The 23567-nt window shown below is 34.9% G+C and overlaps 2 protein-coding genes across 2 annotated transcripts; both read left to right on the top strand.

Annotated features, from left to right (window-relative positions):
* The first annotated feature begins 367 nt into the window (after window positions 1–367).
* On the top strand, window positions 368–4097 carry LOC118052520 (putative disease resistance protein RGA3). Its single transcript, XM_035063516.2, has one exon. The coding sequence runs from the start codon at window positions 596–598 to the stop codon at window positions 3881–3883; it is 3288 nt and encodes a 1095-aa protein (XP_034919407.1). The 5' UTR covers window positions 368–595; the 3' UTR covers window positions 3884–4097.
* Window positions 4098–11684: 7587 nt separating this feature from the next.
* On the top strand, window positions 11685–15336 carry LOC118052544 (putative disease resistance protein RGA3). The gene has a single exon (XM_035063543.2). The coding sequence runs from the start codon at window positions 11877–11879 to the stop codon at window positions 15135–15137; it is 3261 nt and encodes a 1086-aa protein (XP_034919434.1). The 5' UTR covers window positions 11685–11876; the 3' UTR covers window positions 15138–15336.
* Window positions 15337–23567: the final 8231 nt, after the last annotated feature.

The raw sequence follows: 23567 nt of genomic DNA, 5'->3' as shown, positions 1-23567 counted from the left end.
GTTACTTTATACACTTGAAATTACTCCATGCTTTTCCCTTGAATCATTAATCCTAAATGATTATTGACCGAGCTCGTACAGGCTATACTAAAAATTTTTATAAACAAAAAAAAAATATAAGGATTGATAATGTATTTTTTAGTCAAACCGAAATGTAAAACCAAAGGGGAAAAAAATAAAAAAAATTATTCATTTTTCTTCCTATTACGTTGAGCACCCTTAAAGTAAAAATGATACTTTAATCTACAATTGTCAAAGAACCTGAAGGCATAATATGATTTAAGAACTCGTATCCATGAACCCATGGTTATAAATTTCAACACTAGATAGTGATTTATATTTTATTCAACACTAGCACGCGGTTGGCAAGCGCCGGAAGAAGACTTTTACCATGACAGCAAGAAAATTCAAGTTGACGAATGTTGTCTTCGAATCACACTAAAATCAGTGATAAAAATAGATCGATAGCAGAAGTAAATCCCATCACCAAACACTTTCACCCTTTCCATTTCTCATATTTACTTGCCATTTCTTGCTCACATCCCCTGCTTTTAGTTATTCTTGCACCCTTTCTACTTCTTCTTCTCGACAATCTATGGCTGATGCAATTCTTTCTGCTCTCGCGAGTACAATCATGGGGAACTTGAGTTCCCCAATTCTTCAAGATCTTGGACTTGCTGGGGGCCTAAGGACCGAGCTTGAAAATCTCAAGCGCACGTTCAGAACCATTCAAGCTGTGCTGCAAGATGCAGAGGAGAAGCAGTGGAAGAGTGAGCCTATCAAGGTGTGGCTCAGCGACCTCAAGGATGCAGCTTATGTTGTTGATGATGTACTGGATGAGTTTGCAATTGAAGCTCAGTGGCTTCTGCAGCGAAGAGATCTAAAAAATCGAGTAAGATCCTTCTTTTCTTTTGGTCATAATCCACTAGTTTTTCGATTGAAAATGGGGCTTAAATTGAAAAATGTGAGAGAAAAACTGGATGCCATTGCCAATGAGAAAAACAAGTTCAATTTAACACCACGAGTTGGGGACACAGCAGCTGATACCTACGATTGGCGGCTTACCAGCTCACTCGTGAATGAATCAGAAATTTATGGAAGAGGCAAGGAGAAAGAAGAACTAGTCAACATCCTGCTCGCAAATTCAGACAACCTCCCTATTTATGCTATATGGGGAATGGGGGGACTCGGGAAAACAACACTTTCTCAAATGGTCTACAATGAAGAAAGGGTTAAACAACATTTCAGTTTGAGGATCTGGGTGTGTGTATCTACTGATTTCGATGTAAGAAGATTAACAAGAGCCATCATAGAGTCCATTGATGGTGCTTCATGTGATATTCAAGAATTGGATCCCTTGCAACAACGCCTCCAACAAAAGTTAACTGGAAAAAGGTTTTTTCTTGTATTAGATGATGTGTGGGATGATTATGATGATAGGTGGAATAAATTGAAAGAGGTATTAAGGTCCGGAGCTAAAGGTAGTGCTGTGTTAGTAACTACGCGTATTGAGATGGTTGCTCGTAGAATGGCAACAGCTTTTGTCCAGCACATGGGGATATTGTCTGAAGAAGATTCTTGGCATTTGTTTCAACGGCTTGCATTTTGGATGAGAAGGAAAGAGGAGTGGGCACACCTGGAAGCCATTGGAGTATCAATAGTGAAGAAGTGTGGTGGTGTTCCTTTAGCTATAAAGGCACTCGGGAACCTAATGCGGCTAAAAGATAATGAAGATCAGTGGATAGCTGTCAAAGAAAGTGAGATTTGGGATCTAAGAGAAGAAGCAAGCAAGATCTTACCTGCTTTGAGGTTGAGTTACACTAATTTATCACCACATTTGAAGCAATGCTTTGCGTATTGCGCTATATTTCCAAAAGATCACGTGATGAGGAGGGAGGAGCTGGTTGCTTTGTGGATGGCAAATGGCTTTATTTCTTGCAGAAAAGAAACGGATTTGCATGTCATGGCTATTGAGATATTCAATGAACTAGTGGGAAGGTCATTTCTGCAAGAGGTTGAGGATGATGGATTTGGCAACATAACATGTAAAATGCATGATCTTATGCATGATCTTGCACAATCCATTGCAGTACAAGAATGCTATAACACCGAAGGCCATGAGGAGTTGGAAATTCCTAAAACTGTTCGTCATGTAGCTTTTAACCACAGACGAGTAGCTTCTCCGGAAGAAAAACTTCACAATGTCCATTCACTACGCTCATGTCTTTTGGTGGATTATGATTGGATTCAAAAGCGCTGGGGAAAGAGCCTTAATATGTATTCTTCTAGTAAAAAACATCGAGCCTTGAGTTTAAGAAATGTCCGGGTGAAGAAATTGCCGAAGTCAATTTGTGATTTGAAACATCTAAGGTATCTAGATGTGTCAGGCTCCTGGATCATAACACTGCCTGAATGTATAACCTCTCTCCAAAACCTCCAGACACTAGATCTGAGAGATTGCAGAGAACTCATCCAATTACCGAAAGGTATGAAGCAGATGAAGAGTCTTGTATATCTTGACATCACGGGTTGCCATTCACTTCGATTTATGCCTTGTGGAATGGGGCAATTGATATGCCTGCGAAAACTTACCTTGTTCATTGTGGGCAAGGAGGATGGTCGTTTCATAGGGGAGCTGGAAAAGCTAAATAATCTTTCTGGTGAATTGAGTATCACAGATCTTCATAATGTTAAGAATTCAACAGATGCCAGAACTGCCAATTTGAAGTTGAAGGCAGCTCTTCTATCATTGACTTTATCATGGCAAGTGAATGGAGCTTACATTATGCGTTCACTACCAAATAATGAGGAGGAGGTCCTTGAAGGGCTCCAGCCTCATTCAAATCTGAAGAAGTTGAGGTTAGTTGGATATGGTGGTTCAAAACTTCCAAATAATTGGATGATGAACTTGAACTTGATGCTACCAAATCTAGTGGAGATGGAGCTAAAAGCATGTCATAACTGTGAACAACTTCCACCATTCGGGAAATTGCAGTTCCTCAAGAATCTTAAGTTACATGCAATGGATGGTGTGAAGTGTATTGACAACAATGTGTATGGAGATGAGCAAGATCCATTCCCATCTTTGGAGACGCTGACTTTCGATTCAATGGAGAGATTAGAGCAATGGGCTGCGTGTACTTTTTCTCGCCTTCGAGAATTGAACATAGTTGATTGCCCTGTGTTGAACGAAATACCAACTATACCCTCTATCAAAAAATTAGATATCCAGGGAGGGAATGTTTCATTGCTGATGTCAGTTCGGAATCTCGTTTCTATCACTTCTCTTCATATTTCATGGATTCCCAACGTGAGGGAGCTTCCCGATGGGTTATTGCAAAATCATACACTCCTTGAGGATTTACGAATTTTTTATCTGCAAAATCTACAATCTTTGTCAAATAAGGTATTAGATAACCTTTCTGCTCTTAAAAGCTTGTCGATTCAGTGGTGTGATGAACTTGAAAGCTTGCCAGAGGAAGGTCTTCGGAACCTCACTTCTCTAGAGGTTTTACACATAGCTGATTGTGGAAGATTAAATTCTTTGCCAATGAATGGGCTGTGTGGCTTATCTTCTCTTCGTCGCTTTTTGATTCAAGGCTGTAATCAATTTGCATCCCTAACTGAGGGAGTGCGACATCTGACAGCACTTGAGTATTTGGGGCTTTATCGATGTCCAGAGCTGAATTCATTGCCGGATAGTATCCAACATCTCACTTCTCTCCTATCTCTAGTGATCTACGATTGTCCAAATTTGGAGAAAAGGTATGAGAAAGAGAGAGGAAAGGACTGGTCTCAGATAGCTCACATCCCTGACATTGAAATCAACTGTAAAGCGATCCAAGAATCCTTGAATGGATTGGACGCATCAACATTGGAATGACGGGGACATTGGGGATTGTAATAGATTACAGCAATTGGACTTTTTGGCATTGCATTTATGGGTATAAAGATTTCATCTTAATTTCCTTCCCCGCGTATTTTCTTTTGGTGAAATTGTTGTTCATGCCTTTTCTTTCTTTACTTAGCCTTGTAAATAACGAGAGCGCGACCAAATGAACCTTGAGTTACCATTACCTTGTACTTGCAATTCTACTTCATACTATCTTTGTTTGTCTTATTTTATAAATCATAAATATCTTCATTATGAGGATCTTCTGGTGTGTTCTTGATAACATTTAGCTAGAACTCTGAATTCTGATTTTCCTAGTTGAGGCATCGACATTGAAATCAGGTTATTAGAACTCTGAATGCATGTCCTGAGAAGTAGAACACCAAGTAGTCATCTGCCAGACATTCCTCCAGAAGCCACTTTAGGGCATTCTGAAAGTTCTTCGCAGGAACCAATCTATAATCAGATTCTCCTTTCTGAAAATCCTTTATGGTTTTCATTATCAAAGGAAATGATAGTAATGTCATCGATCCATAGCCATAGAAGGAAATGAATCGAGTAGGAAATTATGCTGATGATGTAATTCTCGTTTTCTCACTGATGAAATACTGGTGAGAACAAGATGTTCTGTTTCCAGAATTGATGTTACTAATCAGCAAAAGTGCAGGCTTCCTTGGTTTAGCGTCAGAGGATGACATAGAAGTGTGGCCAAAGGAGGAGATGACAATTCAAAGATATTATGGTACTAGACTTTGGATGGTGAGTAGTCAACTGATGACCATTTGCTGGCACCTATTGGAATTACAGGATCCTCTCTGTTATGCATAATCACCCCTGCTAATCTGGCTGTAACATCAGCATGCATAACCTTGATGAAACCTTCAATTATGAGATGAAAACATAAAGATCAGGTAAATGCTCTATGAAAAAAAACAAGATTGACTTGCATTTTTAATTAATCAATGCACTTAAAAGACAGTGCTTAGAACTAGAGTAATCAACTAGTCTTGAGCTTGATTCTCCCTGATTTACAAGAAACAATAAAAAAATGCCTTAACAGATGCCAATGGCTCCTCCTTTTAGATTTTATAGGTAAACAGTGCTGGTAACATCATGGAAAATCTTTCTAACCTCATGTCCAACCCCCATCATCCAATCAGTTTGACTAACACCAGTTGTTACTGCAACAACTGGTGTTAGTCATGGAGCCACTTTTAGCACGCTTCAATTTAGTAGATGCTGTAATAATATTATGAAAATTTGTGGTGGAAATGCTGATTCTGCTGTTCAAGAAGATACCAAGTCTTGACAGAGTCATAGGAAACTGATATTACTGGTCATGGAACTTGTAGAAATAATGCTTCTGATCATCTATAGCAACTATAGCAATGTTAGATGAATTTAGGGAGCAAAATAAATAATTACTCTAGTTTTATGAGATGTTTCCATGATCAATGTGCAGCACAACGTGCTTCAAATATCTCCAATTGTTTTCTTTTTTGTTGTTTTCAAATACCAAGTCTGCTATCAACAGCCCTTTTTAACTTGATGTAAAATCCAATGAATCTTGTAATGTATGAAGGAGGCAGGCATTCCTTCTTCATTGCTAGATTGTCCCTAACTGCCAAAGTAGCACCTTATAGTTTGCTAAAGTGGGACAAAATTGAGGTCCATACCGCATAGCAAATGGGTTGAGATCATGGCAAGATGCTTAAAGGGTACGAAGCTACAGAAGCTTGCAATGGAGATGGCAAAATGCACTCGTGGAGGCAAAATGCACTCGTAGAGACCAAACATTGAACTACTTGAAACTACTAAAAGATAACTCCTTGAATATGGTTTTCAACAGTTGTGAACAAAGAGCTTGTCAAGTAATGAGGAGACAACCTGCTTTTTTAATTAACACACTAGCCCACCATGGATAAGAATTAACTAAAAAGATAACTTCACTCCACGAGGATGTTTCTTTATTAAATAGAATTGGTGAACAAAAGCAGATGCTGCCGCAAACTGGAGCATCTTATAAGATTGAGCCAAAAAAACCTGGGAAGTCCAGTGTCTTACACACAAAAATGTTACAGGGAAATGCTATTACATTGGACTTGTTACAGTGAAATAAACAGAATCCAAAAGTAACCTTATTGGATGTACTTCCAAAGTTCCACAAGCTTGCCCCTTTGCCAAACAAGGCCTTGCACGGCTTGAATGATTATACAAATAAAAGTGAATTTGCAAGTTTTTTGGAAAGATAAAACAAATCAACAGCTCACTTCTTTAGCAGCAGTGAACTGCATTGAGCCATTATCTTTGATGCCCTGGTAATAGAATCAGTCATATAGAAATTCTCTATAGCAGCCTGGAAAGGAGTTGAATTCATCTTCTGATTAACCTCAGGCTTCAATGAAGCCCAAAAGGTAGCTGGCTCTCTCTCGTCCATGCTCAAGAGGTTTGGTGCAACAGTCCTAATCCGAGATCGGACAGCCCCAATTGTATCATAGGGCAACTGCACCCCTGCTACCTCGGAAAGAGCGCGGATTATCTTCCAATCACAGATGTTGACAGTCCTAAGAAGACGTTTAGTAACCAACAAGAAAATTCAAGTTGACAGATGTTGTCTTCGAATCACAGCCGTGTTGCTGCTCAGAAACTTCAATGTTAGTCAAGTCTGCACCGTGTGGAGCCTAATCAGTGTAGTTAAAAGACAGCGGTTTTAATATTTTGATAAAATTGAACCACCACTCTAAAATCACAAATATTCGAAAATATAATAACCTTTCTCTATTCATGTCCAAGATAGACTAATATTTGATTATTCCACGGAGTGAGCAATTATTTGGTCCTTCTGCACTTCTCTTTTCCATAACCAATCTTGTGTTCCTGTTGGAATTTGCCCATGTCGCGGTTTGCCTGATAATCTCTAAGTTTTTTTATTTTTTTTATTTTATTATTAAATATTGAGTTGATTAAATATTATATTTTATAATTTATTTTGATTTGTTTACATGAAGTTATGCGAGCCTCATGACTCAAGTCACAAGTTTGGTAAGTTAACTCGAGTGGTTTTTTCGTGCTATTTTTTAATTAATTTTTTTTCAATTTCATAATTTCAAATTAGATTAATTGGGAATTGAGTTTCATAATTTATTTCAAATTTTTTCTATGTGGTTATTTTGGTCTCATGACTAAGTTTTTGCATGTTAACCTGAGTTTACTCGATCTATTTTTCTAATTGATTTTTTTTTTAATTTTATTTTTCAATATTGGATTGATTGAAAAATAAGTTTAATGATTTTTTTTATTTACTTCTACAGGGTTATCAGGGTATTATGACATGAATTGAAGATTTGACAGGATAACCTAAGTTGATTCGAGGGAATCCAAATAGATTTGAGTAAATTCAAGTATATCTAATATATTGTCGTCTTACTATTTAAAATATAATATCGTTTTGAATTTAAAAAATACAGTCAAAGGCAGTAATACACGATTATGCTAAAAAAATTCTTATGGTAAGCTTTGGTTGGTTTAGAAAAATATGCTTGATTCACCGCGTTTCTCCACCCATGAAAGTATTGGCATGAAAACAAGTAGAATTTATGGGATTGTGTATAGAAAAATATAAAAAAATATTTGCAAAACCTAAAAAAGAATAAAAGAAAATATGTATGAAATATACAAAAAAAATAAAAAAAATACCTAAAAGAATCTAGGTTTTTTTAATAGTCGGCTGGGCTCGAGGTTATGCCCAACTGCCTGGCTCCGATAGTTTTTATTGTGGCTGATATAATGATTATGATGGTAAGAAATTGTTTGATAAGAATTATTATGTTATATAAGATATAAAAATTCAAAATTTTTATTTTATAACTTCTAAGTTTTGAGTAGGGGTGAGCAAAAAAACCGAGAAACCGAGAAAAAAATAATTGAAAAAACCGAACAAAGAAAAAAAACCGATTAAAATTTTGAAAAAACTGACCGGTTCGGTTTGGTATTGGTTTTAGGCTTATAAAACCGAACCAAAAAAATAATCGAAAAAAACCAAGCCAAAACCGAAAAAAACCGAGCCAAACCGAGCCAAAACCGGAAAAACCGAGCCAAACCGGAAAAAACCGAACCAAACCTGTTTTTTCCCTAAAAAAACGAACCGAACCGAAATCGACCGGTTCGAACCAGTTTCGGTTTTTTAAAAAAAAAAATCGGTTTGGTTACTTTTTTAGATAAAAACCGAACCGAACCGAATTTACTCACCCCTAGTTTTGAGTACATTATTATTATTATTATTATTATTATTATTATTATTATACAGTGAAATGTGTTGACCACCGTGAACAACTTCCACCATTGAGGAGCCCGTAGTTCCTTAAATTCATGCACCAACCCCAAAAGCTTCATATGGAAGCTACTTTTCAGGTTGTCCGATATCTGAAAGGAGCTCCTAGTCAAGGGTTATTCTTTCCTTCACACACTGATTACAAATTAAGAGCTTATTTAGACTTAGATTGGACAGGTTGCCCACTAACTCAGAGGTCTACCACGGGTTTTTGTGTGTTCCTTGGACCCTCGTTGATATCCTGGAGATCAAAATGACATAAAACAGTCTTACTCTTCTCTACAAAGGCAAAGTATCATGCAATAACAGGAGCATGTTGTAAGTTAACATGGCTCCGATGTCTGTTGAGGGATTTAGACCTTTTACATCATGAACTTGCTTTACTACATTGTGATAACAAGGTTGCATTACACATTGTAGCAAACCCAGTGTTTCATGAGCGCACCCGACATTTTAAGATGGACTGACACTATATTAGGGATAAAATTCAAGATAGTTCTATGATAACAAGACATGTTCATTCTGAACATCAATTGGCAGACATCTTCACCAAACCCTAGGAAAATATGTTTTCATTCCTATGATTCACAAGTTGAGAGTTTTGGACATCCACTCTTCAACTTGAGGGGGGTGTTATGAATCCTGTTAGAGATATATTAGAAATGAATAATTTATACATGATTTCCCTACTATAATAATAATTCTCTATAGGACAATGAATTCCAAGAAAGTGTTGGATTTCTAGTAGAAGAGAATAAATGCACATACTCTTATATATAAATATGCGATGCAATCAATAATAATTCTCATTCCAGCAAATTATATTATTCTCTTATCAGCATCTTTTAACGACAACTCAGGAAGAACATTTTAAAAAAGGTTTTAGGCCCATGCTAGGCTTAACATCTTTTGAGCATTGTCTTGTGGCTTGTACCCATATCAAATTTCTTGATATTTTTATTTGATCCAAGTTCTTTAGTTGAATCATGCTCAATCTATATTTTTAGGTATTCAAGAGTTTTTTATTACGTATCATTTTTAATCTTATTAATATTTATGTTAGAAATATTTTTCTCTCTTTAATATATATATGAAAGATTTTTGTTCTTCTTTAATACTATCAGTAAAATAACATTCAAACCCCCCTCACTTAAGGAAAATGATAATGTTTTTGGGTATACATACTCCTTAAACTATCTAGGGGTTCAAAATTGCATCACAGTTTTGATCAGATCTTTTGCGATCTTTGGATATGAAAGTGAAGGGTACATTGCCTCTTGGTTGCATAATTTCTTCGTGGAGACCCACCTAAAGGACGTTCTTGACTTTGGGGAGTATACAAAAGCAACCCCACCATCTTTTTTTTTTCTTCCATCTTTTATGTTCATGCATCTGATTGAGGCATTCTTGTCTTTCATGCTTGGCGTGTGAGACCCACGCGGATTGGCCAGTGCGGGACACAGACATTCACTAACCGACAAGCTAATTTAAGTTGACAAATGTTGTCTTCGAATCATAGCCATGTTACTTCTCTGAAACTTCAATTGGCATAGCTAGTCAAAGTCTGCACTGTGTACAGCCCAGTCAGTTATTTTATTTAGTTTTGGTATCTAATTTAATTCTTGTTTTGTTGAATGTTTTTTTATTTTTAATATAATTTACTCTTTTCTTGATTTATTTTTTTCCTTTATCATTTTATTTTTTTTATTTTTTTATTTAAATTTTATCATTATTATTTAAATTTCTTTTTCTTATTATTTTCTTGATTTATTGTTTTTTTATTTTTAATTCTCAATATTTTATTTCATTTAACTTCTTCATTAAATAATAATTTTTATTCTTTTTATTGTTATTATAATTTTTTTCTTATTTTATTTTATTTTTTTAATTTAATCCCTAATTATTATTATTTTATTTGGTTTTTATACCATATTTTATCCTTTTGGATGTTGCATTATCACTTTGGATTTTTCTTTTGATGGTACAACAGAGAACGAAGAGAAATTTGAGAGTTTTTTTCTACAAAAATATTTCACAAATTAGCACAGTAGTGGATAAGTACATTAGCATATGAGCAACTACGCATGTTTGTGTTTTTTCTTGTTGAATTCATTTTCAATGGTATTTAAAGTTTTATAATCAGAATTATTTGAGAAAGTAATTATTCGTTATAAAATACATTTTGACTTTTGCATAGATAAATTATTTGAGAAAGCAAAAACTTCAATTGAAAAGAAAAATCAGGTGGAATGTTGTCTTCTAATCGCAGCCGTGTTGCTTTTCATAAACTTCAATTCCTTTACAGCGTATTTGATATTGTGGTAATAATTTCTTTTCAAATAATTTTTTATGTTGAAGTACATGTTAATAATGTTTTTTTATTTTTTAAAAATTATTTTTAACATCAACATATCAAAACGATCCAAAAAATATAAACCATACTTATCTAAAATTTAAAATTTTTGAAAACATGTTGAACCGCGTTCCCGAACGTAGTATTTTTAATACAGGCATGGCTAGTCAAGTCCGCACCGTGGGTTGGCAAGCGCGGGAAGAAGACGTTTAGTAACCAACAAGGAAATCTTCGAATCACATCCGTGTTGTTGCTCAGAAACTTCAATGCTTTAATACAAACATTCAATGTTAGTCAAGTCTGCACCGTGTGGAGCCTAATCAGTGTAGTTAAAAGACAACGGTTTTAATATTTTGATAAAATTGAACCTTTCTCTATTCATGTCCAAGATAGACTAATATTTGACTATTCCACGAAGTGAGCAATTATTTGGTCCTTTTGCACTTCTCTTTTCCATAACCAATCTTGTGTTACTATTAGAATTCACCCGGGTCACGGTTTTCTTGATTATCTCGAGGTTTTTTTTAAAAAAAAATTTTATTATTTAATATTAAATTAATTAAATATTATATTTTATAATTTATTTCTTCAGTTTGTTTAGATAAAGTTATGTAAGTCTTATTACTCAAGTTACAAGTTTGGTAAGTTAACTCGAGTTGATTTAAGTAGTTTTTTCATGTTATTTTTTAATTGATTTTTATTTTAATTTCATCATTTAAAATTAAATTAATTATGAATTGAGTTTCATAATTTATTTTAAATTTTTTTTATGTTGTTATTTTGGTCTCATGATTAAGTTTTTGCAGGTTAACCCGAGTTTACTTGACCTATTTTTTTAATTGATTTTTTTTTTTCAATTACATTATTTAATATTGGATTGATTAAGAAATGAGTTTAATGATTTTTTTTATTTATTTTTATAAGGTTATCAGGATCTTATAACATAAATTAAAAATTTAACATAATAACCTGAATTAATTTAAAAAAATTCAAATAGATTTGAATCCAATATATTATTATCTTTTTATTTAAAAAATAATATTATTTTAAAGTAAATATTTACTTCTTATGTTCCTTCTCTGAAACTTCGATTGCTTTATTATACTATTATAGGCATAGCCAAGTCAAGCCTGCACCGTGTGGAGCCTCATCAATATAATCAGAGACTGCTGTTTGCCTTTTCCATTTTTCATCTCATACTGCTCCGTCTTCTCAATATTTACTTGCCATTTCTTGCTCACCTCTCCTGCTTTTAGTTTTCCTTGCACCTTTTCTACTTCTTTTCCATTCCAAAACAAGCTATGGCTGATGCTATTGTTTCTGCTCTCGTGAGTACAATCGTGGGGAACTTGAATTCCTTATTTCTTCGAGAGCATGGACTTGCTGGGGGCCTAGAGACTGAGGTTGAAAATATCAAGCGCACGTTTAGAACCATTCAAGGTGTGCTGCAAGATGCAGAGAAGAAGCAGTGGAAGAGTGAGCCTATCAAGGTGTGGCTCACCGACCTCAAGGATGCAGCTTATGTTGTTGATGATGTACTGGATGAGTTTGTAATTGAAGCTAAGTGGCTTCTGCAGCGAAGAGATCTCAAAAATCGAGTAAGATCCTTCTTTTCTAGCAAACATAATCCACTTGTTTTTCGACAAAGGATGGCTCATGAATTGAAGAATGTTAGAGAAAAACTAGATGCCATTGCAAAGGAGAGACAAAATTTCCACCTAACAGAGGGGACTGTGGAGATGGAAGCAGATAGTTTTGTTCAGCGTCAGACTTGGTCTTCGGTGAATGAATCAGAAATTTATGGAAGAGGCAAGGAGAAAGAGGAACTAATCAACATGCTGCTCACTACTTCAGGTGATCTCCCTATTCATGCTATAAGGGGGATGGGGGGGATGGGTAAAACAACACTTGTTCAACTGGTCTTCAATGAAGAAAGTGTTAAACAGCAATTCAGTTTGAGGATCTGGGTGTGTGTATCTACTGATTTCGATCTCAGAAGATTAACAAGAGCTATCATAGAGTCCATTGATGGTTCCCCTTGTGGTCTTCAAGAATTGGATCCCTTGCAACAACGCCTCCAACAGAAGTTAAATGGAAAGAAGTTTTTGCTTGTATTGGATGATGTGTGGGATGATTATGGTGATAGGTGGAATAAATTGAAGGAGGTATTAAGGTGTGGAGCTAAAGGTAGTGCTGTCATAGTAACTACGCGTATTGAGATGGTTGCTCTTAGAATGGCAACAGCTTTTGTCAAGCACATGGAGAGATTGTCTGAAGAAGATTCTTGGCGGTTGTTTCAACAGCTTGCATTCGGGATGAGAAGGAAAGAGGAGCGGGCACGTCTGGAAGCCATTGGAGTATCAATAATGAAGAAGTGTGGTGGTGTTCCTTTAGCTATAAAGGCACTAGGGAACCTAATGTGGTTAAAAGAAAGTGAAGATCAGTGGATAGCTGTCAAAGAAAGTGAGATTTGGGATCTAAGAGAAGAAGCAAACGAGATCTTACCTGCTTTGAGGTTGAGTTACACTAATCTATCACCACATTTGAAGCAATGCTTTGCGTATTGCGCTATATTTCCAAAAGATGAGGTGATGAGGATGGAGGAGATGATTGCTTTGTGGATGGCAAATGGCTTTATTTCTCGCAGAAGAGGAATGGATTTGCACGTCATGGGCATTGAGATATTCAATGAACTAGTGGGAAGGTCATTTCTGCAAGAGGTCGAGGATGATGGATTTGGCAACATAACATGTAAAATGCATGACCTTATGCATGATCTTGCACAATCCATTGCAGCACAAGAATGCTATACGACAGAAGGCGATGGGGAGTTGGAAATTCCTAAAAATGCCAGTCTTCGCTCGCTTCTTGTGAGGAATGAACAGTATGGGTATGGACGGGGAAAGATTCGTGGTCGAAAACATCGAGCCTTGAGCTTAAGAAATATCCAGGTGGAGAAATTGCCGAAGTCAATTTGTGATTTGAAGCATCTAAGGTATCTAGATGTATCAGGCTCCGAGTTCAAAACACTGCCTGAAAGTATAACCTCACTCCAAAACCTCCAGACACTAGATCTGAGTTCTTGCAAACAGCTCATCAAATTACCCAAAGGTATGAAGCACATGAAAAGTCTTGTCTATCTTGACATTACAGATTGTCGTTCACTTCGATTTATGCCTGCTGGAATGGGGCAATTGATATGCCTGCGAAAACTTACCCTATTCATTGTGGGTGGGGAGAATGGTCGTGGCATAAGTGAGTTGGAATGGCTGAATAATCTTGGCGGTGAATTGAGTATCGCAGATCTTGTGAATGTTAAGAATTTAAAAGATGCCACAAGTGCCAATTTGAAGTTGAAGATAGCTCTTTTATCACTGACTTTATCTTGGCATGGGAATGGATATTACCTTTTTGACCCTATGACATTTGAGGGACCGCAACAAAGAAAGAGTCATATTCAGGTAAATAGCGAGGAGGTCCTCGAAGGGCTTCCACCTCATTCAAATCTGAAGAAGTTGAGGATATGTGGATATGGAGGTTCAAGATTTCCTAATTGGATGATGAACTTGAACATGACGCTACCAAATCTAGTAAAGATAGCGCTATCAGCATGTGACCACTGTGAACAACTTCCACCATTGGGGAAACTGCAGTTCCTCAAGAGTCTTGTATTGCGTGGAATGAATGGTGTAAAGAGTTTTGACAGCAATGTGCATGGAGATGGGCACAATCCATTCCCATCTTTGGAGACGCTGACTTTTAAGTACATGGAGGGATTAGAGCAATGGTCTGCGTGTACTTTTCCTCGCCTTAGAGAATTGGAGATAGCCTGTTGCCCTGTGTTGAACGAAATACCAATTATACCCTCCATCAAATCATTAGTCATCTTGGGAGGTAAGTTTTCATTACTAAGGTCAGTTAGGAATCTCACTTCCATCACTTCTCTTCGTATTGAAGGGATTCACAATGTGAGGGAGCTTCCCGATGGGTTTTTGCAAAATCATACCCTCCTTGAAAGCTTATTTATTAGTTGGATGCTAGATTTGGAGTCTTTGTCAAATAGGGTATTAGATAACCTTTCTGCTCTTAAAAGCTTGAGGATTTTTGAATGCGAGAAACTTGAAAGCTTGCCAGAGGAAGGTCTTCGTAACCTCAATTCCTTGGAGTTTTTAGGGATATGGTCTTGTGGAAGATTAAATTGTCTGCCAATGAATGGGCTGTGTGGCTTATCTTCTCTTCATAGATTATTTATTCATGGTTGTGATAAATTCACATCCCTATCAGAGGGAGTGCGGTATCTGACGACACTTGAGGATTTGGACCTTTATGGATGTCCAGAGCTGAATTCATTGCCAGAGAGTATCCAACATCTCACTTCTCTCCGATCTCTATGTATAGAGAACTGCGACGGATTAGCTTCTTTGCCAAATCAGATTAGATATCTCACTTCTCTCCAATCTCTAATCATTAACCATTGTCCAAATTTAAAGAAAAGGTATGAGAAAGATTTAGGAGAAGACTGGCCTAAAATAGTTCACATCCCTCAGATTATTATCAATTAAAATTGATATGCAAAATTTGTAATGAGAATAAAATATATTTTTTTTGTAGTTTTAATTTGTTGTAATTGTTTAAATAATTTTCTTAAATTCATTGTTGTTTTATTCTTCATGTAAATGTGTAAAAATAATTGGTTCATTATTATTTTTTTAATTGAAACTTGTTTTACCACTTGTTTTTTAATTGAAACTTGGTTCATCATTATCATGTAAACTTGTTTTATTCTTCAAAACTTCTCATAAAACAGTCAAAGAGACGCGAATGAAGTGTTTTTTTGTTACTTCAAAACAAAACTTGTATAAGAAAATCTACTGTTGAGGTTTCTCAACTAAAATATCAATCTCATAAACATCCTTTTAGCCTTTATGAAGACGTCATTTTACTTAATTAATTGAAACTAATAATATTTTGCGTGTTTTGCCATTCAAGATTGCCGTGGAAAAATATTCGCTCGATTGCTTTTTATCCATTTTATTTAATTTTGATAAAAGCGATCTTATTAAGTAAAACTTTTTAAATTTAAAATTAAATATACATTGCTCGCACCATAAAAATACACATCAATTTTGTTTTTTTAATAATATTTATATGTTAATTCAGAAAATTTTAAAAATAATTAATTTAATCAAGTTCTTATTCATGGCCAAAAAATATCCAATACTTCTTTTCAATTTCTATTTATTTTGAGTTGCTCTTGTTTGAAGAAAAATTTATAAAAGGACCGATCTAAGATAGCTTACATCAATGACATTAGAATCAACTGAAAAGCAATCAAAGAATCTTTGGATGGATTGGATGCATCAACATTAGAATGATGGGGACATTGGGGATTGTGATAGATTACAGAGATTGGACTTTTTGGCATCGCATTTATGGGTATAAAGATTTTATTGTAATTTCCTTCCCCACGTATTTTCTTTTGGTGAAATTGCTATTCATGCCTTTTCTTTCTTTACTTATCCTTGTAAATTGCAAGAACGAGAGACCACATGAACCCCCCTACGCAAACTGGGAAAAAAAAAATCTTGGCATTAAAAAAATAATATCATGAGACTGCAAACATATTTTAAAAAACAAGAAAATGTTGGGATCTGGATCATTAACTCGGCTAGGATTAGATCAAATAAGTTTCTCCTATCTCACAGCATCTTATGCACCAAACAAAGAAATCAAAATGAGTGAACATGTTAAAAAAATAAACATTAATAAAAAAAATAACAAAATATATTTCAATCTATATATAAAAGAATTGAGAATTCAAGGGGTAAAAATGACCAAAGCAAACCATAGTGCGTTTCTCGACGTGCAACCCATGCACAAGATAACGATAATTTTTTAAAAATCTTAAAAAAATAAAGAATACAATACAAAGCTTATAAACATTAAAAAAAAATATTGTGATCTTTCTAACATTATCTTGCATGGGTAATTTTCATTATCTTTTCTGAACAGCCGCCTAAAGCATGTAGAGTGGTTTAACATGATGACCCGTGAATAAAATACATCAACAATTTTTTCAAAAAATATTATTTTTTAAATATCAAATTGCCCTGTTTTAACTCACAATTACAAAATAACTGAATTGAAAAGACAATAAGCCCTTTAACCATAGTTTAAAAAATCTTGACTTGAGAGGAAATTAAGTAAATAAATTGTTCATTTGAAAAGTAGAAAACGGACCTGCCCTTGTCCTGACCCAATGATTACCAAAAGACCAAAAAAGAAAATACGAGTAACCTTAAGACCATAGTTAAAATATATTTGTTTTAAAGGGCAACAAAGTTAATTCATTATGTTTTTTTAATTAAAAAATTAAAATCACCCCTCAATTGAAGCCATTTTTATTGCATATCAAGGGCATCCAAGTCATTACACTATATAATATATATATAAAAAATACATTCTAGATCCTAATCAAATTAATAATGATAGATATCTCCAATTACAATTGGACCCTAAAAATAATATAAATGAGTTTTTTAAGGTTAAAATAATAAATACACTATTGTCGTCCACATTTCTCTGAGTTTGTGCGCGTAGTGAATTCCAAATCTGTTTTAAGTTTTTTTATGTTACTTTTTTTTTGTTAATTTTTAAATATTTTTGAACTCACACCTCTTTTATTTAATGAAACAGGCCGCATTCTATTTTCAGAGGTCCGTTTAAGAGGGGCAATAGCATCCTTGTGAGTGCAATCTTGTTCCCTTATATCTTTCCACTTGATATAGCCACCACAGCTTGGTCTCATTCTCTCCGATGTTGATGTTTATTGGAGTAGTCATATGTGAAGCTTAAACTCCAGATGTTGTTGCTGAAGGGCTCTGGTATTTTATTTTAATTTTATCCTAATCCACCCTTACTTTCTTCATTCTTTTTTCTTATAAGATAACTGCAAAGTGTTTTACAATTATGATTAATGAGCAATATGATAAAAAAAAAAATTAGGAATGACCTTGAGCAAGAATACATCTGGCTGCAGAACTATGTTAAATGTCCTCGGGGACCATACTTGTAATATTTTGAATTAAAAAGAGATAGGAAAATGCTAGAAAGCTCTTGGAGGCTTAAAGAGTAAGTATAATTAATGAGGGGTATTGTAGTAATTGAATAAAGAGATGATAAATATAAATAGAAAGTAAAAAAGAAAAAAGAGAGAGATCTGCAATTAAGAATGAAAAATCGGGAGAAGAGAAGAAAAGAAGAAGAAGAAGAAGAGAAAAGAGGGAATTAGAAGGGAAATAAAAAGGAATTGAAGGAAATAAGTTTAAATGTAAGATTATGTATAAATATGTGTTAATTAAGCTTTAATTTTGGTTTTGATAAATGTTAGGGTTTTGAAGATTATGTTTTGGGTTTAATTGATGAATTAATTTGGATGTTATGAGGTTGATATCGTGGGTAATCGATTGTTAAGTTGAATTTGAGAGATTGTACATAAAATGATGATTTTGAGTTATGATTTTGTTTGAACGGTGAATTTATGCTAGAAATCAAGGGATAACAGTAGGTAATCTTTGAAAATTCTGGGTTTGAGGTTGAAGATGATGAAAATTCAATTTGGTCTCTCAATTTATGAAAATTACAGTTTAGTCCCCAAACTTTGAAAAATTAAAAATTGGTCACTGGAGTATATTCCGAGATTCTGAACAGAAAAACATATGAATTATGGGCAGAATTACTGTATAGTTATGAAATTTTAAAACTTTCAATTTGGTCCTTCAATTTGACAAAAATTACCATTTGACCCTAAAAATTTGGTAAAATTATAAAATGGTCCCTGGATCATAATGAGATATTCTGGACAAAATTGAGGATTAATTATGGTCAGAATTTCAGTAAATTCATGGATTTATGATAAATTTTAGTTTGGTCCTCCATTTGATAAAAATTACCATTTGACCCTAAAAATTTGGAAACAAATTCCAAAATGGTCCCTAGAGCATAATTAGAGGTTCTGGAAAGAAATGAGGATGAATTATGGACATAATTCCACTATATTCATGAATTTATGATATTTTTAGTTGGGTCCTCCAATTAGACGAAAATTACAATTTGGCCCTAAAAATATGATAAATTCCAGATTAGTCCTTAGCTGTAATATTAGCTTTTGCAGATTAGTTTGATGAATAATTAAGAGTTATTTAGTGAATTATTACCAATTTTATTAGTTGTTTTATTATGGATTAGATTTCGAGGAAAACCGTTAATTTTTAGGTTTTTGAAAAAATAACTAGTTTAGTCTAAAAACATATAGGGTTATGGAATACACCTTTAGTTAAGTGTATTAAATATGTTAAATGTTCTTTCGAGTCGTTCTTGAATGTGTCTCCTTTGTATTCAGATAATCCTGATATTCTACCGGCGAGACGTCAATAGGATTTCCTTCGGTATCAACTTTTGAGTACTGTTTGCTTTTGAGTCAAGTGAGTGGATAATTTTCCATATGCATGAGAAATATTATAAATATTTTAATTGTTAATATAATTGGATCATGCTTCTTTATAATATATATGTTGACTATTATCTTTGTTATGATAAAGCATGATCATTTGTTGAATTTGAATTCTTGATATGAACCGGTATATATTTTGAATTGACTTCTGAATTAATAGCTCCTCATTTGATTGATGTCATGAGTTGAGCCTTGAAATATGAATATGTTTGTTTGATTATGATTATGAACCTATGGTATGTCAGTCATAATACCCATGCTAACAGGGTAGTGTTAGTCTTTGGGCACATTGTATCTGAACCCTAGTTGGTTGGGGGAGTCACCAACCTGTGTGGACTGATCATTTCACAGTACGGAGCCTCATGCTTATTGCATTTTGATTTTCTGACGAGTTCTACCATATGATATTCTTGTTATGGCCAATTTGAGAAACCTTTCTATAAGAACCTAGAGCCATACTTGTATATATATTTCTCATTGCTGTATTACCTCGTGTGTGTATATTGAACGTTATCTACTCACTGAGTTGTTGAACTCACCCTCTCATTATTTATCCTTTTCAGGCTTGTAGCTTGATAGCAGGTCACTTTTGTTGAACCTTCTGAACCAGCTTTTTGGTTGTAATTTGTACCTTCTTTTTTTGTCAAGTTAGTTCTTCAAAACTATGAAATTATATTAACTCTTGTATTAAGACAATTAAATTATATTATAAGAAGTTAATTTTGTTGTTAATACTGTGTTGAACTCTGATTGAGTTTTGAAGGATAAGTTTGTATGTAAGTTTGGGTTCGCATAGGTATGGAACTTTGGAGGAGAATCTTATTTATGTGTCGGTCATGGATCCAGGATTCGGGTCGTGACAATACTACTGTGGTGTAGGTGTTGATGAAGCCTTCGGCATTGTTGATGCACAGTAGACGGGATGCCTGTATGCCGGTATGAACATTAGTGGTATGAACGGAGAAGTGATGTAGGGCGAGGTAAAATAAAAGGACGAGCATATCCCTTCTACCATTTTAATCTTACAGTTCTAGTTTAGAACCATTCTAATCTTGTTCTGTTTTACAACGTTAAACCATTTTCATTTTCATGCAGTGGAAATTTCAAGCTGACCTTCAGTCGGTATCTCTGTTGGAGATGAATTATGGGCTGCAGCTCGGTACATTTTGGAGGTACTTGAATACAGAAGATGGTAGAACTATTCCAATTTCTATTGTTTTCTGAAATGTCTATATTTATGTTAACAGAGGATTACTGATGTTGCTGGAGTTGTGCTTTCATTCGATCCTAAGCCAACTCAGGTCAATTTTTATTTCATCGTACCCTACTGGATGCTGCCAGTGTGCATGTTTTCAGTACTTTTATTGTCTGATCTCTCAGGAAATTGGACTTCTGTTTTGTCAAGAAGATTGGAAAGGAGCGGGGGCACATAAAAATTACAGGTTCAAATTTGAATCGTTGATTGAAGCTTAATTTATTTGCTTCTTTGTTCCACACTTGCTATTTTTTTTTTATCTTATACTTGAAAATTCTTCACATTTTCAGTGCTATGTCTATGAGAAATGAAGGAGGCTGTGAAGTCATCAAGAAAGCAGTTGAAAAGCTTGGTCTGAGGCATAAAGAACATATTGCAGTCTATGGAGAAAGGGATTGAGCAGAGACTTACCGGACGGCGGCACGAAACAGAGGATATTAGTACTTTCAATTGGGTAAGAGGGAAAAGAAACAATTTCCTTGCTGCTTAAGTTCTCTAATCGCAAAGCTTCCATTTGTGTTGGCCGTGACATAGAGAGAGAAGGAAAGGGGTATTATGAGGACATAATGCCTGCTTCAAACATGGATCTACATGTTGCGACTTCCATGATTGTAGAAACCACCATCCTGTGGAAGCCATGAGAATCTCAAGCAACACCTCAAACAAAATAATGTTGTTAGTAGTTGTACTTACAAGGAACCTTGGAAAGATTTGTGTCAGTAGGATGGATATCTTTCAATTTGTTTCCATTTGTATTTGAGGCTGCAAGGGATGTTATTCCTTTGCTTGCTTGTCTTATGATTGATTCTGCATTTTGTGTTGAATAATGGAATCTTAACTTTAATCACCTTCATGGATATCCAGATTTCCAGTGCCTGGAAATGGTTTAAAAAGATTTTGTTTTGAGGTAATGCAGATCACATCTCTAGCTGTGACTGGATTTAAGAAAGTTACTTTATACACTTGAAATTACTCCATGCTTTTCCCTTGAATCATTAATCCCTAAATGATTATTGACCGAGCTCGTACAGGCTATACTAAAAATTTTATAAACAAAAAAAAAATATAAGGATTGATACTGTATTTTTTAGTCAAACCGAAATGTAAAACCAAAGGGGAAAAAAATAAAAAATTTATTCATTTTTCTTCCTATTACGTTGAGCACCCTTAAAGTAAAAATGATACTTTAATCTACAATTGTCAAAGAACCTGAAGGCATAATATGATTTAAGAACTCGTATCCATGAACCCATGGTTATAAATTTCAACACTTGATAGTGATTTATATTTTATTCAACACTAGCACGCGGGTTGGCAAGCGCCGGAAGAAGACTTTTACCATGCCAACAAGAAAATTCAAGTTGACGAATGTTGTCTTCGAATCACACTAAAATCAGTGATAAAAATAGATCGATAGCAGAAGTAAATCCCATAACCAAACACTTTCACCCTTTCCATTTCTCAATATACTTGCCATTTCTTGCTCACATCCCCTGTTTTTAGTGTGATTCGAAGACAACATCTCACTTCTCTCCTATCTCTAGTGATCTACGATTGTCCAAATTTGGAGAAAAGGTATGAGAAAGAGAGAGGAAAGGACTGGTCTCAGATAGCTCACATCCCTGACATTGAAATCAACTGTAAAGCGATCCAAGAATCCTTGAATGGATTGGACGCATCAACATTGGAATGACGGGGACATTGGGGATTGTAATAGATTACAGCAATTGGACTTTTTGGCATTGCATTTATGGGTATAAAGATTTCATCTTAATTTCCTTCCCCGCGTATTTTCTTTTGGTGAAATTGTTGTTCATGCCTTTTCTTTCTTTACTTAGCCTTGTAAATAACGAGAGCGAGACCAAATGAACCTTGAGTTACCATTACCTTGTACTTGCAATTCTACTTCATACTATCTTTGTTTGTCTTATTTTATAAATCATAAATATCTTCATTATGAGGATCTTCTGGTGTGTTCTTGATAACATTTAGCTAGAACTCTGAATTCTGATTTTCCTAGTTGAGGCATCGACATTGAAATCAGGTTATTAGAACTCTGAATGCATGTCCTGAGAAGTAGAACACCAAGTAGTCATCTGCCAGACATTCCTCCAGAAGCCACTTTAGGGCATTTCTGAAAGTTCTTCGCAGGAACCAATCTATAATCAGATTCTCCTTTCTGAAAATCCTTTATGGTTTTCATTATCAAAGGAAATGATAGTAATGTCATCGATCCATAGCCATAGAAGGAAATGAATCGAGTAGGAAATTATGCTGATGATGTAATTCTCGTTTTCTCACTGATGAAATACTGGTGAGAACAAAGATGTTCTGTTTCCAGAATTGATGTTACTAATCAGCAAAAGTGCAGGCTTCCTTGGTTTAGCGTCAGAGGATGACATAGAAGTGTGGCCAAAGGAGGAGATGACAATTCAAAGATATTATGGTACTAGACTTTGGATGGTGAGTAGTCAACTGATGACCATTTGCTGGCACCTATTGGAATTACAGGATCCTCTCTGTTATGCATAATCACCCCTGCTAATCTGGCTGTAACATCAGCATGCATAACCTTGATGAAACTTCAATTATGAGATGAAAACATAAAGATCAGGTAAATGCTCTATGAAAAAAAACAAGATTGACTTGCATTTTTTAATTAATCAATGCACTTAAAAGACAGTGCTTAGAACTAGAGTAATCAACTAGTCTTGAGCTTGATTCTCCCTGATTTACAAGAAACAATAAAAAAATGCCTTAACAGATGCCAATGGCTCCTCCTTTTAGATTTTATAGGTAAACAGTGCTGGTAACATCATGGAAAATCTTTCTAACCTCATGTCCAACCCCCATCATCCAATCAGTTTGACTAACACCAGTTGTTACTGCAACAACTGGTGTTAGTCATGGAGCCACTTTTAGCACGCTTCAATTTAGTAGATGCTGTAATAATATTATGAAAATTTGTGGTGGAAATGCTGATTCTGCTTCTCAAGACGATACCAAGTCTGCTCATGAACTTGACAGAGTCACAGGAAACTGATATTACTGGCCATGGAACTTGTAGAAATAATGCTTCTGATCGTCTATGAGCAACACTATCAATTTAGATGAATTTAAGGAGCAAAATAAATAATTGCTCTAGTTTTATGAGATGTTTCCATGATCAGTGTGCAACACGACGTGCTTCAAATATCTCCAATTGTTTTCTTTTTTGTTGTTTTC

The sequence above is a fragment of the Populus alba genome, chromosome 17 (genome assembly GCF_005239225.2).
Source record: "Populus alba chromosome 17, ASM523922v2, whole genome shotgun sequence".
NCBI lineage: Eukaryota > Viridiplantae > Streptophyta > Magnoliopsida > Malpighiales > Salicaceae > Populus > Populus alba.
Note: the sequence above shows the minus strand (reverse complement) of the source record. Positions and strands in the feature narration are given on the sequence as shown.